Genomic DNA, 15,759 nt, shown 5'->3' with positions numbered 1-15,759 from the left:
GATATAGAAGCTTTCAAGAGTGGCTTTAATTACATGGGTTTAGACCTAGGAGGTGAACTGGTAATTTTGTATCATATTTAAGAATGAAACTAATTTAAATATGTATACTGACATAGTTCATAATGCAAAAAATCAATAGTTTAAAATCCGTTTTGACAGTCGGCTACCCATTGATGTAAAACACTGTAATACTTCCTAATTGAAGCAGCAGATACTTAGATTGTTGTAAGGTAACGGTTTATTCTAAGAGATAACACATAAATCTGGTTATCGTTTTTTATTCAAATATTGCAGGTGGAACTGTTGATATTAGTATTCATTCTGTCCAATCAGACGGGACTCTTTCTGAACCTGCTGAAGCAAGCGGTGGTATTCAGGTAGAGACTGCCTTCCTAATGTTTCTTAATAAAATTGTTTGAAAGCAGTTTCTGGAAGATTTTTGAGAGAAAAATACAGCCGACTTCTTTGATAGGGGTTTGGGAAAAATTTTAAAGCAAAAAAAAAAAAGGGTTTTGTCTTAAAAATTTCAGTTAAAAATTTAAAAATGAAAATTTGCACCCCTTTTTTTCCCCTTTCGCACTTAAAAAACTAAGAAAAAAGAAGGATTTGCAACAATACGTTTCAGAATCAGGATATGTTGACCGTGTCTTTTTCAAGCAAGATAAGATTCAAATCAGAGCTGAACTTTTCAAACGGTTTTTTACGGATTCCATTTGAAATATAGTGTGTCACGTCAGAGAAATCCTGGAAAAAAACGACTATCGAGGAATCTAAACAATTTTGCTTGTTGGGGGATTCGCTGAATCAGATATTGCTCAAGATGAGGTACGAGCACCGTTTTCAGACAAACGTGTTATAACTCCAAATGAATCTGGTTTTGTTGTTTTTAAAGGAGCTGTTCTGTTTGGGCACGACTCAAAAGTAGGGAAATCTCGTATCAGCAAATACACCTGCGGTGTTGAGGTCCATCTCCATTTAATGAATTTGCATCCTGCATAATATAAGTTTTTCCACGGAATTTACAAAAATCTAAATGGCATAACATTGTAAATTATCACTTATAAATTTTACGTCAATTTTATGATATTGTTTAAGGTATTTAAAATGATAGTATACAGGGGTATTAATCGACAATTTTGTTATTTGAAGGAAGGATTCAATGAATAAATGCGTAGCCAGTAAGAGGGAGTGTTAAAGACTTATTAAATATATTCGGATAAAGAAGACACTGTTTTAAGGTTTTTATGTTTTGTGTTATTTTAATTTTAACATATTTCTTCCACTAGAGGTTAATATTGAAACTGTTTTTAGTGACTGTTACACTTAAAGTAAATTCAATATCAACGAATCGACAGAAACACGTGGAATTTACCACCACTTTCATATAATTAGTTTACACATAAATATGAAGAGCGTTTTCACAGAAGTGTTATTATTTGCTTCAACTAAATTATAGGTAATAGATCTTATAAAGTCTGGAACAAATTAATACTTGAACATGATAGCATATGATAGCTTAAGTTGCAAAAGCACAGGGGAGATTTACCTTGGAACAAAAAATCGGTATACAACCATCAACACTATAATTATTTCAAATAATGATCCAAACGGATTTTAAAACATATATACGATGAAGTATCAGGCGACTTTATGCTGTTGTCACACAGCACTTCATAGTATTTTTGTTTTGAAAGATGATATCGCTCGGGAGTAAACAAAGAACAATTTCGTTCTGTTTATTAGAGATAATGGAAAGTGCAACATCTGTAATGCTCAAGTATGCAATTGTTAATACTAATAATATTGGAATAGATTTGCCCGAAGGATCGGAAAAGTATAACTTGACTGAGTGAAGAACGCGGCAACAGTTTACAGCTGTCACAATACCCAAAATTGTAAAAACTCTTAAAAAGAAAGATTCCCCAAATGCAATGAAAAGAAAACCAAATATCTGAAAGTATATACATTTATTAGAAAAAATATTTATATGTACATGGCATTGCCCACATTATAAATTTATATATTGGTTTCCTTATACAAAGAAGTTGTATCCATTAGCTGCATAGCTTAATAATAATACAGGATGTACTTATTGTACTTTGTTATTCTGTACATTATATGAAATTGAAATATGGAGTTACATATTTTACAAGATAAACTATATTTATATCCATCATTTCTTTCTACAAATTGGCAATTTACAAGTAGTCAACAACTTACTTCACTATGCGAAATTATTCAAATCATATAAAATGTACGCAATCACTAAAGAATGTGCCATAAATTGAACTTAAAGGGACTCCACACTGAAGTTTAAAAGTCTAAAAACATAAAAATTGAATTTCTTACATATGTACAACAAAAGTCGTAACGTTATTTAGTAAAAGCGGATTTGTGTTAGGGCATTTCCTTTAACGATGTGCTTTGGCCATGGCTGCTATGACATCTTGGTGAGTGTACTTATAACCAATTACTAGACTTACGTATACAAATCACAAAGTCGACTTTGTACAAAACCCGAATCAATATAATATAAACTATTTTGAACTAGGTGCCAACAAAGTTAGAGAATGTCTATTCATGATATTTTCTTTATATGCACATTTGCAAAACTTAACAAATAATTATTTGTTAAAATATCATGTTATTCCAATATTTGAAATTGAAAAAAAAATACAAAAAACAGTTAACTGACCCATGCAATACATTGCATTCTTGCATCTCAGACAGGATTATCTACCGTTTACACCGGTGCTAGAAAACTCTGTATTACACCCCCCATATAAGACAAGTCGCGTGCTTTAAATGACGTCATTGACGCGCGCCTTTTATGAATGAATCGCGTTCTAAGGATGACGTCATTTTTCCGTAATGAATGAAGTTGTTTGTTCATACGATACTATAACAAAAAAGTGCGTAATGAAAATATCAGTTTCCATAATTTCTGTTCCGAAAATTATTGACATGTAATATGCAAGAAAAGGAATCAAACCCGGCAATTGGTACAGACGGGAATATCTAGCTCTCGGGCGGGTGACCGAGGGACGGATATTCCGATCCGAACCGCAAACATATGTCAGATATTTTTTCTTGCATATCCTACCATATTCCATTATATTTTAAATTCTTTATCTTTAATTTCAATGAAAATTTATATCATTACAACCGTAACTACTTTCATTCAACGGCGTATGAATTACAAAATCATGCATAACGGTAAAATGACGTCATCTTTATCGTGCCATTGTACAGCACGCGACTCATCTGGAACCCCCCATGCCAGATGAAATTTCCGGCATGGGTAAAACTAACGGAAACGCCAGTCTGATATGCAAGAAATACCTGTCTGTACCGGCAGCCGTTGTTAGATTCTTGTATTATAGCATAAAATCGGCTATTTTTCCCTCTTTTGCCCATGTTATAACGGGACCAAAACCATGTGTTAACATAGTAACGCGCTCTTGTTATAGCCCGGTTTCACCTATGCGCAATACATACAGGGCCCAGTAAACAAACAAACAAAAAATGACGATTTGGCCTGTTTGCCGAAGAGTCATGCGCTCTTGTTATATTGAAATTTATTGATTCGAGGGCCTAAGTCGCATATTCCAGTAACTATGCCGGAAAAACGGCGTATAGACATCGGTGCTAATCTTGGTTGTCGCCCTTTCTAAGAAACGGACAGTTGTCAATGTAAACAAATACAGTAGAATCTATATACCTGTCATTTAGTTTAACACTCCGATTAACTTACAAAACTAGAGAACACAAAATTAATATGAGAAAATGTTTTTTTATTTATGTTAATGTTGATAAATGCTCTTTATATTTCTTTGAGAGAATAATGCTTAGTGCCTGATTTTTTTATAAACTTGTTTGCTTGAAAAAAAAACGATTCTGATGTCACTGATCTTTTTTCTACCGTCAATCTGAAATCACTCTAAGAATTTCTGAGGGTCATGTTTTGTCTTGGGTAGAGGGTAGAGTAATATATGTAACGTTTTTTTTCTTGAGATAATAAATCTCCAAAGGCCAAGCTTTGTTAAATCAATTAAAATTCAAAATTTCGTTAGGTTCCGAGAATTTTCCAAGTTGTTGGCCCCGGAAAAATGAAACGCATACGTAAAACATAGAATTGGATAAATAACGTCCAAGCACAAGAATTTAATGTAATTGTGTTTTGTATAAACTATACATCACGAATCTGTTCGAAAATTTTATGCTATAATAGCGTCAACGCACGTTTATTTCGTGTTATAAAGTCTGCAGAGTCCCTCGGGACTTTGCAGACGTTATAACACGGAAAAACATGCGTTAACCCTATATTATAAGGTTCATTCGGTCGGGATGAGCAACTGAAAATCAATATAAAAAATCCTAAATCAAATATCTTTTTTAAACAAAATTGTATCTTATGCATAATGATGAGTAAAAACTTACCATTTAAAATCTACCCGGTTTTATATTTTTGACATGCTGGAAAGATGTGAAATATTTCAGAAAACCATTTCAATTGTAAACATGTGGTATTAACAAATTGATCACCTTTTTGTATGTGTAAATAGTTACTACTCCTCGCTTGTTTAACCCCTTTTGGATTAACGGACCAGTGTCACTATTAAGGAGCAAAACTTAAAATGTCGTGACTAATAATGTTGCCTAGATATGTTCTTATTACAACCAGAATTATCGAAGTTTATAAATAAAATTTTTAAACAGATATTCTTAAATGAAATCGACTTACAATTTGCCAATACTTAATTTAATGTTTCTAAGAAAAGTATATATAAAAGAGATAATCAACATGACCACATTATCTTTAGTAAGGAAAATATGAAAATAGTTACAAAATGCACATACAATAAACATGTAGATAAAATGACATTAACATATAAATGCATTTGGCATCATGACATCAATAAATCAATAAACGTTCATTATGAAATTTACTTTACAAAATTGTGTCACAAATGTTGAAAAAAAATAAACATACAGTATGTAATATGTAACAAATATGAAATATCAAATAGAAACTTTAAAAATATTGAAACTATCCATGCAATTTCTTGAAAATGTATGACGTAATAATGACGGTTACAATGTTGCAATCACCAAAAAAAGACAGGAAGGCAATTTGTGTATAATTATTACATAATCATTATTCTCTCTAATAATACATACGGAAAGAACATAATGTATACAAGTCAACATCATTATGTACACAATTATTGGAATAACGCAATTATTCTATTGTACAACATAATGTTTTCAATTGTCTCTCTTTTGTCTTTCACCTGTCTGGCTGATTTTGTCGGGAGAATCATTCTGAACGGTTGCATCGTTTGCAAGCAGAGCCTTTACAGATGTGTGAGAATCAAGCAGCAGTACCAAAGCGTCGTGAAGGAATCTGTATTGTTCCTATGAACGTTAAGTTTTGTTATAACAAATTTTGACAATATCAAACAAAACCAACACACCGAATCTAAGTTTATTTCCTTAAATTCAAGTTTAATTAAAATTATAACTATGACAAGGGCACCGCAATGGTTGGGCAATGTTTGCTTGAATGTAAATTTGTTTTATTAATCAAAAATGATCTTTCAATTAGGGAAAATATTCAAATAAGAAACTTGTGTTGAATATAATGTTTTATCTTAAAAATCATTTTGAAACTGTAAAAAAATCTGGATACAAAGTGATCCCTCGGAAGCATTAATCAACACTTAATAGTGCTTGCATCAATGATCCCGAAGGACCAGAAAAATATAACAATACTGAAGTGAAGTACGGGGCAACTTTTTACAGCTGCCACACAGCACTTGACACCTGCTGTAAGACCTCCAAGGAGGCATATTGTACCTTAGGTGCATACTTCATAAAACTTTTATAGAGATCTACAGGACAATGCTAGAGAGGCATGGTAGTCATCCACAAGAAGATCAAATGTGTTTTCCTATACTTTATTCTACATAAAACAAGTGACTCCCGGAACAGGGCCAATTTTGAAATTATTTTTATGATTTATACAACTTTTATAGAAATCTAATGGTACATTCGAAATATCTAGACTTTGTAGTTGAATGTAATAAGACGAAAAAGTATTTTTTTCTATGTAAGTCTAAAAAAAGTGCCTCCCGGGGCGGGGCAAATATCTAAGCCCTTGATATTGAATTTTCGCAGGATAATACTCAAATTGGTTTTATATGTATAAAATGTGTGACACCCCGTGGTTTGGCAAATATTGACCCAAGTTTAAAATTTATAACAATTTTGTAGAGGTAAACACGGAAATGATATATAACAAATATTTATACTCTAGACATTGTAGTTTCACAAAATAAGACTGAAATGTGTTTTTCTTATACAAGATTATATCAAGTGAATCTTGGGGCGGGGTCAAGTTTGACCGTTGGGGCATGACTAATACCAGTTTTGTATAGGCCTAAAAGGGAATGCTGCATGTCAAATATTTAGTCTCTAAGCAATATGAGTACATAAAATACGTCTTAAATGAGCTTTCCTATAGAAATTTATAATAACTTAACTTAATTTCTTATTTTCTCTATTTAATGAGCTCGAGGAGGAGCCAATATTGACCCAAGGGCATGATTTATACCAGTTATGTTGTAGACCAAAAAGTGATGTTACATGCCAAATATCTAAGTTCTTGGAATTGCAGTTTCACACAGTAAGTCACAGATGTCTTTTCCCAATAAATGTTTTTTATAATACAAGAGACCAATGAGGCGAGGCTATATCAATCTAAGACACATGATTCATATCCATTTTTGTTAAAGTATATGCATAATATCTAATGGGACCAATTTTTATCAAAGGAAGCTCAAATCTGTGTTCTGCATATCTTTTTTATTATAATATTAAGTAATAATTCAACCAAATAGTTTTAATTTCTACCAATCGGACCAAATATAAAAGGGCGCACACGAAATGTTGAAATTTATACAAAATCACTTAATATGACCTTGACCTCTACCTGAGGAAGTGCAAACCTGGCTCTGCATATCATCTCATTGTTGTTAATATTTCTGCCATGTCGTTTCATTTTCCATCCAGCGGTTCAAAAGATACAGACTGCTAACGAATTGCTAAAAGACGGCCGGACCGAAGGTCGGCCAGATGCATATGATATGGGCCGAAATTGTTTTTGGGCGTATAATTAATTGTATAAATTATAATGTAAAATATTTTACACTATATAGAATATAATTAAAGATATTCAGCGTTTGAACCATGATTTTTTTTCGTAAAGAAATCATTATCAGTTTCTATCATATCGGTATCAATTTTGCCTCGATCCCATCTCAAGCGTCCGAAATATCTATTTCAAATTCATATAATTCCTTCTATAACCTGGCATGTTTACATTTTCAAAGTCGAAAACAATTACATCAAATGCAAATCATACTCCATCTAGTCTTATTTCCATTTTCAGGGTATAAAAATGTATTGAACATGAAGCAAAAAAGTTCTGCCGAAATGTCAAAAATTATGCATTTAAGTTTCATTATTTATTGTCCCTTCACCAGATTCGACTAGCATCTCGTAAAATAGGTTTGAAAACTGTGTACTTGTCCAAAAAAGCTTGTACATTTCACTGACCTGGTGTTTTGATGTGTTGTTCCCCCTCCCAATCTTTCAATTCATTGTTTATTTCAATAAAGTGTTTAATTGCAGGTTAAACTAGTTCGGTTGAAATCATTTGTAAAATATTAAATGAATTGATGAAGATAGTTGATCGTCTACAGGAGAATTAATCTTCGACATTTGACAAAATACAGCTAACTGTATATATTACCGGTACTTAAACTTTTGAACATGTCGCTCACAAAATTGATCTTTGTTTTAGGAATTTAAAGTCAATTTTTGAAAGATAGGTACATGTTTAACAGGAAAGATGATGACCTACCACTGTTTGTACTAAACTAACTCGATCCTCTCTAAGATTTCTGACGCATGCAAATATATCTATTGTTCTCTCGGAAACTCCCTCATTCGCTAGTATGTCCAATGCAATAAATGTACCTGTTCGTCCAACCCCGGCACTGTAAAATATGTTTAATATTTCTGTTATTTACGAAGTAAAGACAAATGGTAAATATAAGTCGTAATTTGGATAAAATTATTTGATTATGCTTTCGCCAAAATATTTCAAGTTCATTGATCAACTTTATATATTTAGATGCCGCAGTTGTCATTATCTTTCACAAACAAACACAATCAAAACCATTTGTTTTATCTTTTCTCTCGTGTGGTATGTCTTGTTACAATAATTTTTGTTGTTATGTGTTATGTGCTAGCTCAAAATATGGCTACGCACTTCATCTAAGTGTTGTTTTATTGCTTGGTCCTTCAATCCTTTGTGATAATTCATAACATGTATATCATAGATTATGCGGCTGTTTCGTTTGTAGGAATAGTTGCGCTTTTCATTTTCCCTTTGTTTTGTATTGCTGTAAAAAGATCTTTCTTGTAAAGATTTGCTACAAACAATTTTATTGTTACCTGCAGTGTACTATTATGGGCCCTAGCTCGAACGTAGGTATTCTCGTGACTTTCTCCCAAAACTCTACAATGGTATGTGCATCTTTAGGTGTACTTTTGTCTGGCCATGCAGTAAAGTGCATTTGATAAAGTATTCTCTTTTCAAATTTCTGTAACAGATTTTTAAATCTTTAAAGCTGAATTATTTCTAAAATGACGATCATTCATCTTCTCAGTTTGTTTGCTTTTTACTGATGTGTTCTTTTTATTACTGGAAACATTCTATTATGATATACACAAACTATATAAAAAAAATAAGGGCGCAAAAGTTCAATGAAATATCTAGTAGTGATATTTTATTAACCGGTCATTTGCACTAGGTCGAGAATGTGCTAAATACCGGCAATAGGATGGGGCCAACAATCTCTGCCAAGTACAGACATTGCCTTATCCACTAAGCAACTATTACCGAAGTGTTTAATGGTTACGAGAACGTTAAATAGAAATGTATTTCCGACTTTGTTTCAAAAATAAAAATGAGCGCAATTAAGTATGCATACTTGGTAGGTCAGAAATAGATTGAATAACAAGAAATAAATATTCATTTGCTCATGGCCATTTTCTCATTTTATTTCATTTATTTATTTATTCATTCAAGTTTTTCGATTTCGTTTAACAAATAACGCAGCTACATGGTTGCACATAATTAAAACAAACGTTGCAGAAATTCTGTCTTACCTCGATGGAAAATATTCTAACAGTAAAATATGGATAGATTTCCTCGGATTTACCCGTAACTTTTACATCTCCATAAATGCAACACACGTCTTTATCTGGCCAGTATTTGTCACATTTTCTCACCTAAAAAGTACATAATAATAGGGTTTGTTTATAATAATCATGTGTGAAAAATATTGCATCAGTTCTCTCCGATAATCAAATTATCAAACAATGTTTAATATTAGTTAACAAAACAAATTTGGCCAGCACCAGGACCATCAAGTTTTTTCCCTCTTTGGAGGAAAACTGTTTAAATAAAAACAGTTATGTATCACATACATGACATAGTTAACATTTATACCTCTCCGTGAAAAACCTGTTTACAGGGTAGTTTTGATAAGATAACATATTCTTTAGATAGCTGCGAATTCACTCCGACACAAAGGAAAACTATTATTACTTACCCCTAGCTCTGTGAGATTGGTCAGCATAACTATTTTACAAACTCTTTCTTGCCAGACCATGTTCCAGAACACTCCAAAATCATCACCCATTTGTTTAATTGTTGGTCCTTTATATAATAATAATAATAATAATAATAATAATAATAATAATAATAATAATAATAATAATAAATATAATAATAAAAATAGAGATTTTATTATTTGGGTAACTATATATACATTTATATGTAATATTATTTCTAATGTTGTGTACGTTATCTTATGCGAATTTTTTATGTAATGCAACGATTCAAATTAGAAACTACAAAAACAAACAACACTTTTACCATTAGTACATTTTAACAGTAAATTTCATACAATGTACGTTACTCACAAGACAAAAAAAAACTTTTCTTATTTAACAGATAGAGGTGAAACGTTATTTGATTACAAACACTTGCACATTTCGTACATACCTAGAGATGCTATATAAGCCTTTTGTCGTTTGTAACCCTAGAATTTAAATATTTTATAGATATAACATTATGCTGTAAAGAATGACACTTATCCAAGCTTTATTGAAGATTTTGTAAAATTTTGATTCACATAATAGTAAAGTGGAGGAAATATAACTGAAATAAGTTAAACGGAAACATTAAAAGAAGTCAAGGTAATGTGTAAATATTGGTTTTATCAAAATACTTCTGTTCATTGAAAACAGTAGTTTCTTCCCTGAGAAGACAAAATTCACCATTTTGATACTAAATCACTTCTAGACGTGATTGTCAAGTAAGATCATGAAGTTTCTTTAATGTATATTATAATGTTTGATGATTTTAGATGAATATATGTCTTACAAGGAAGATATTAGAATATTTCATTAGTAATTACTGTTTTATTAAAGTTAACAATTGTTGTATCATATTTTACAGCTTTTAACATGACCATAAAGAGAACAATTTATACGAAACTGAATACAATAGATACGGAAAACATGTATGTTAATAGTTTGAAGCAAAGGTTTGGGCCACAATTATTACCAGTATGACTTGGGGACCTTCTCAGACATGTGTTTCCATAAAATTGCAAAAGAATTATTTACTTAATTGTTTTTATGACTATAAAATATATTTATTGGAAAAATAAATCTTCTTTTCATTCGAAAATTTGAAGTAATCACAATATAGAGATGAGTAATAAGTAAACATAAAATTCTGAAGTCCAAACAGAATGTCATATTGAATTGTTTAAAACATGACTCACGTCTATATAGCTAGCATTGATATAGTCTGATTCCATGTCTTCCACAATAACCCTTCTGCTGTCATCTATACAGGTGATCGCACAAAACATATTTTACATTGAATTTTTAAAAATAATATAACGAAAGCAAAGAAATTAGTCTACAACGATGTAAATTCAGTTTACAAAATGTAACACTAAGCCATTTGAAAAAACGGCAGTATTGAACATGAACTGAACTAAATGGCCAAAAGAAAAACCAACAAAGAAACGGAAAACCCCGTTTATACTGGAAAAGAATACATTTATGTGAAAATATATTTATGTGCATCTTCTATTGAATTAAATTATTGAATATTCAATTGATTTAAAACATAACTAGTTTAAGTAATTTTAGGTACATGAGCATTTTTTTATATACATTTATATAATATACATCAACAGTGAAAAGGCGACAACAAGAACGTAATGGAAATCAGCAACCATATCATAAATCAATATATCATCAAAGAGGAAACGAAACTGTTATTGAAGGCGTTTTGTTTATGTTTTGTTCTGTACATGTTATCCGATCAACTAGTACTAAATCGTATGCAATTTGAAAAGATAATGTCACTTATTAGTGTATTGTAAGTAATCATGCGTATTAGGTAATAACTTACATGGGTAAACACCTTTATAACGATTTTTCCTAATATTGTCAGCCTTCTGCGATTCGTTAAAAGGTTTTATTAGGCCTAGTGGTAAGTCCTAAAAATAAAAAATTAGCTGTTTGCAGAAGTGCATAATAACCTGTACTATTCTTCAAATTATAATTGATCTACTAAACAGTAATTAAACAATTTTAAGATAATTTCATAGGTCATGGAAGAAAGCATGACAAATTTTCAAAATAATATTTCAAAACCAAAGCAAATACAAAAAATAGTGTTTTCAAACATTTTGATTTTCTTATTTTTATTTATTTCATTTCTATGTAATTTTATCGTTTTCAACATTAAATCCAATTATGACTTTATAAATTACAGCCTAACTTTAAAATTATAGCTTATTAAGTTAAATTATTTACTAAAAATATTTTTTTTATTTCGCTATCTTTGAATGTTACCATAAATTCCTCAATGTATTCAAGGTCTGTTTTGTTTTTTACGAAATCTCTGAGTTTATCAACTGGCACTCTACGTTTGAAGTACTCTTCCGTGTTGGCGTATAGAAAGTCATCAACCTGATTGGTAATATTAGATTACATTCAAACAGAAAATAAAGTTTGGATTATTTTTTTCTGTTTACTAACATAACAGGCAAAATACAAAAAAAGTTCAAATTAAAGAAATCTCTTCTTTGATGATATGTATTATTATGTACATCACTGAGCCTCGCGTGAAAGACTGGCCTGGTCAAACTCTGATTCCTCATTAAACACAGCCGTTACTCACTCACTCAGTCACTCAGTCACTCACTCACTCACTCACTCACTCACTTACTTACGTACTTATATATGTTATTTATATATACCATTTCAATTAAATATAGCATAGTAAATTGAAAAAGAAAACGATTTTCAACTTTATTACAGTAGAACCGGGGAAAAAGAAATAATCTTTATCTTTGATGCAAAAGCAGGATGAATCTGAAAGAAAGATCGCATATATTTCTTATAAACATACCAATTCATTGTCAGCTGCAGGTTGACTTTCATCCTCAATGTCTTCTGTGATGTTTTGAAATTGTTTCCGTTCAATACTTGCGTATTCGTTTACGTTGACATAAAATAGATTTATATTTTCGTCTTCGGTTGGTTCAACACTACCGACTATGACTGCTGGATTAATATTTTCAACTTGTTCTACATTTTGCTGATTTCTCTTATCGTCTAAAAGGCAAAATCATTAGATATATTTTCAGAAAATGGGAGAAAATTTTACTATTTCACTTAATGAGAATGGAATCAAAATCTTTTACAAAAATTATTTCAAATGAAGAAAGTATAATTAAAAGTAGAAAAAAGAGACTAGCCATGCAACAGAACATATTGGTCAAATGGTTGAAATGTTACTTGTACTATTTCAACAGCTGAACTGTATTTATATCACATACTTTGTTTGTTTGTTTGTTTGTTTTATTGGGTTTAACGTCACACCGACACAGTATAGGTCATTTGGCGACGTTCCAGCTTTACTGGTGGAGGAAGACCTTAGGTGCCTTTCCGTGTATTATTTCAGGTACGAACAGGCACCTGAGTAGAACCACCGACGTTCCGCAAACCAGCTGGATAGCTTCCTCACATGAAAGAATCCAAAGTCCCTGTCGGGATTCGAACCCACAGCGGTGAAGGGTAAGTGGTTTGAAGTCAACGACCTTAACCACTTGGCCACGGACGCCCCTATATTACATACAGGGAATAAAGTTTTTGAAAAATAACAAATCAATGTAATACTTTTTGTATGTTCCCTTCTATTGCTTAGTTTATATATAATCATGCTTTTCCAACCAGTTATGGATTAATTACTTACTATGAAATTATAAAATACATCTGGTGATTAGTGAACAACGTTTAAAATGTAGTCAATTTATAAATTTTAAATTTCAATTCTTTGTCACGCAATTTCATTTTTGTTATATTTCTTATTTGACGTTCTGAGATAAAATTACAATTAGTCTTATTATAATACAACTCTTTTATAACTATTGTTTAAAATCAAATCTTTTAAATGACCCTACTGAAAATTTCTAAATAATCCTACAAGCTTTGACTCATAATTATTTCAAAAGTAAATAAATTTCCGTAAACACAATTTTAATTTCGTATAATTTTCCTTATCTATGACAAATTTTATTTCTTTCCTGCGAAAATCATACTTTAACATTCATATATGATACACAACTGCAATTTTATATAGTGAATAATATAATCAAAATGAAAACAGAAAACGAAAAAAACTTACACATAACACCATGCTGGTAACGGTAAACGACTTATTCAGATCGAAGTTACGTCTTTTAGTCATATTTTCAATAGGTAATAGTGTACTCTGAATGTTAATGAAATCACTGGACGTTCTATCAAAATATATCTTCAATATACTACAACATATTACATGACTAAATTAAACAAAACGAGAACAACAAATGTTTACTTTACCTTTACAAGACAGTATTTCTTCAGAATTTCTCACTGCTGTACAAGTAACTGATTCCTCCCAACCCTCTACTGCATGACGGTTTTGTGTATTTCTAAGACTGGAAAAAATTGAAATTAACAAAACTAATTCAGATCCAACTACTATCTCATACAATCTTCAAGAAAAATTCAAATATAATATTAACACAAAAACATTCTAGTTAAATACTACATAAGGCCAAAAAATATAAAGGTCCATAAATTGTTCCAGTAAATGTAATATGGAATAAAGACATATAATTATCTTGATTATTTTTCCATCAGATGACTCGGAATTAAATATAAAGAAAAGCAATATTTACGTCCAGATTATTAATTTAGGTCAATTGTTAAATACTTGATACAGAGACAATAAGAATAAAAAAACGTTCAAAACGACAGAATTGAAAATGTTGTAGGCTCGGTTTGATTCCGCTCGTTTATGTACAATTGTCCTTTAAAACTGTTAGTTCGAATCCCGTAAGTATTATTTCATATGATAAAGAACCCAGCTAGCTTATGAAAGGGCGATGTTTCTTCTCAATTACAGCCCAGCCTCCTGTACGACAAACGTACATGAATGGGTATCTGACGTCTTCTGGAGAGTCAAGCAAGACCTTTACCGTGGAAGTTTGACTTGAAATCCAAAAAAAACGAACAAACTAACACGGATTTGCTGACTTTATAGAACTGAAGATACATCATACATTTACAACACAAATGTAAGTACTGATAGTGCAGTTTTACAATAGTTTTACAATAGTGGCAAACAATTTAACAAGTTGAATAAGATTTTTAACTCTAGAATTTAGCGGAAAATACAATCATGTACCTTTTTACAGTTGATATAGCTGTTATGATAATTACAATGATCAGACACACAAGCGATACAATGAAAAGAACTGAACCAAGTCGTCGATGTAAGCTTGAAGACAAATCGTCCACTTTATCTGTGAAATAAACTAGATCAGTACGTAAATGCAAAAGCGTTACTTAGTATCTTATTCAATATTATAGTGTCATAAGTGTTCTATTAACTTAAATGATGCAACCAGATACCTCAAAAGAATGGAAATAACAATTTATACGTTTATATTGATGCTATGTCTTAATTAAAGTACTTTATCAAATTTCTTTGTTAAGTATGCGTTATATTTGTTATTTGACATACCAAATTTATAACAATAATAAAAATAAACTAAATACTTTATTCTTACAAATATTGCATGAGCCGTTTTCTCTATTACATGTAACGTTTTCGCAATCACTGCTGCATTGTTTGTTGCATGTTTCCCCGTAGTATCCTGGCTCGCATCCCAAAGTACATCTGCCCGTTATCGAATAGCATTGTCGATAAATGCAGGTTACGCTACAATTCTTGTGATACGATTGGTCATGTCCATGGTAACTATCATTGAAACTTTGACTACAAGTTCCATTTCCGATATTACATGTGTTGTTTGGGCAATGTTTGGGACATTGCCCCTTACAAAACTTTCCCCAATAACCTTGTTTGCATCCGTACTCACAATCACCACTCTCTGCATTACATGATATATTTTGACAATTGATAGAACAGTTTAAGCATTCCCAATCTGAGAAATAGTTTCCATCCTTACATTTTGTGCAGTTAGCTTCCGAAATACATGTGAGGCACTTATCAGGGCAATCATTTTCACAAAATTTTCCCCA

At 31.3% G+C, this 15,759-nt stretch overlaps 1 protein-coding gene across 1 annotated transcript; it reads right to left on the bottom strand.

Annotated features, from left to right (window-relative positions):
* Positions 1 to 1,954: 1,954 nt before the first annotated feature.
* LOC132732048 (receptor-type tyrosine-protein phosphatase T-like) lies at positions 1,955 to 15,506 on the bottom strand. The gene is made up of 12 exons (XM_060718395.1): positions 15,436 to 15,506; positions 14,050 to 14,147; positions 12,575 to 12,780; positions 12,016 to 12,132; positions 11,570 to 11,657; positions 10,929 to 10,993; positions 10,142 to 10,178; positions 9,687 to 9,793; positions 9,241 to 9,363; positions 8,524 to 8,672; positions 7,928 to 8,063; positions 1,955 to 5,418 (listed from the first exon to the last, which is right to left on the bottom strand). The coding sequence occupies exons 1-12, from the start codon at positions 15,504 to 15,506 to the stop codon at positions 5,269 to 5,271; spliced, it is 1,347 nt and encodes a 448-aa protein (XP_060574378.1). The 3' UTR covers positions 1,955 to 5,268.
* Between the last annotated feature and the right edge of the window lie 253 nt (positions 15,507 to 15,759).

This window comes from Ruditapes philippinarum, unplaced genomic scaffold (assembly GCF_026571515.1).
Source record: "Ruditapes philippinarum isolate M1 unplaced genomic scaffold, ASM2657151v2 ctg4880_1_1_1_1, whole genome shotgun sequence".
Classification (NCBI taxonomy): domain Eukaryota; kingdom Metazoa; phylum Mollusca; class Bivalvia; order Venerida; family Veneridae; genus Ruditapes; species Ruditapes philippinarum.
This window is presented reverse-complemented; position numbering and strand designations above follow the sequence as displayed.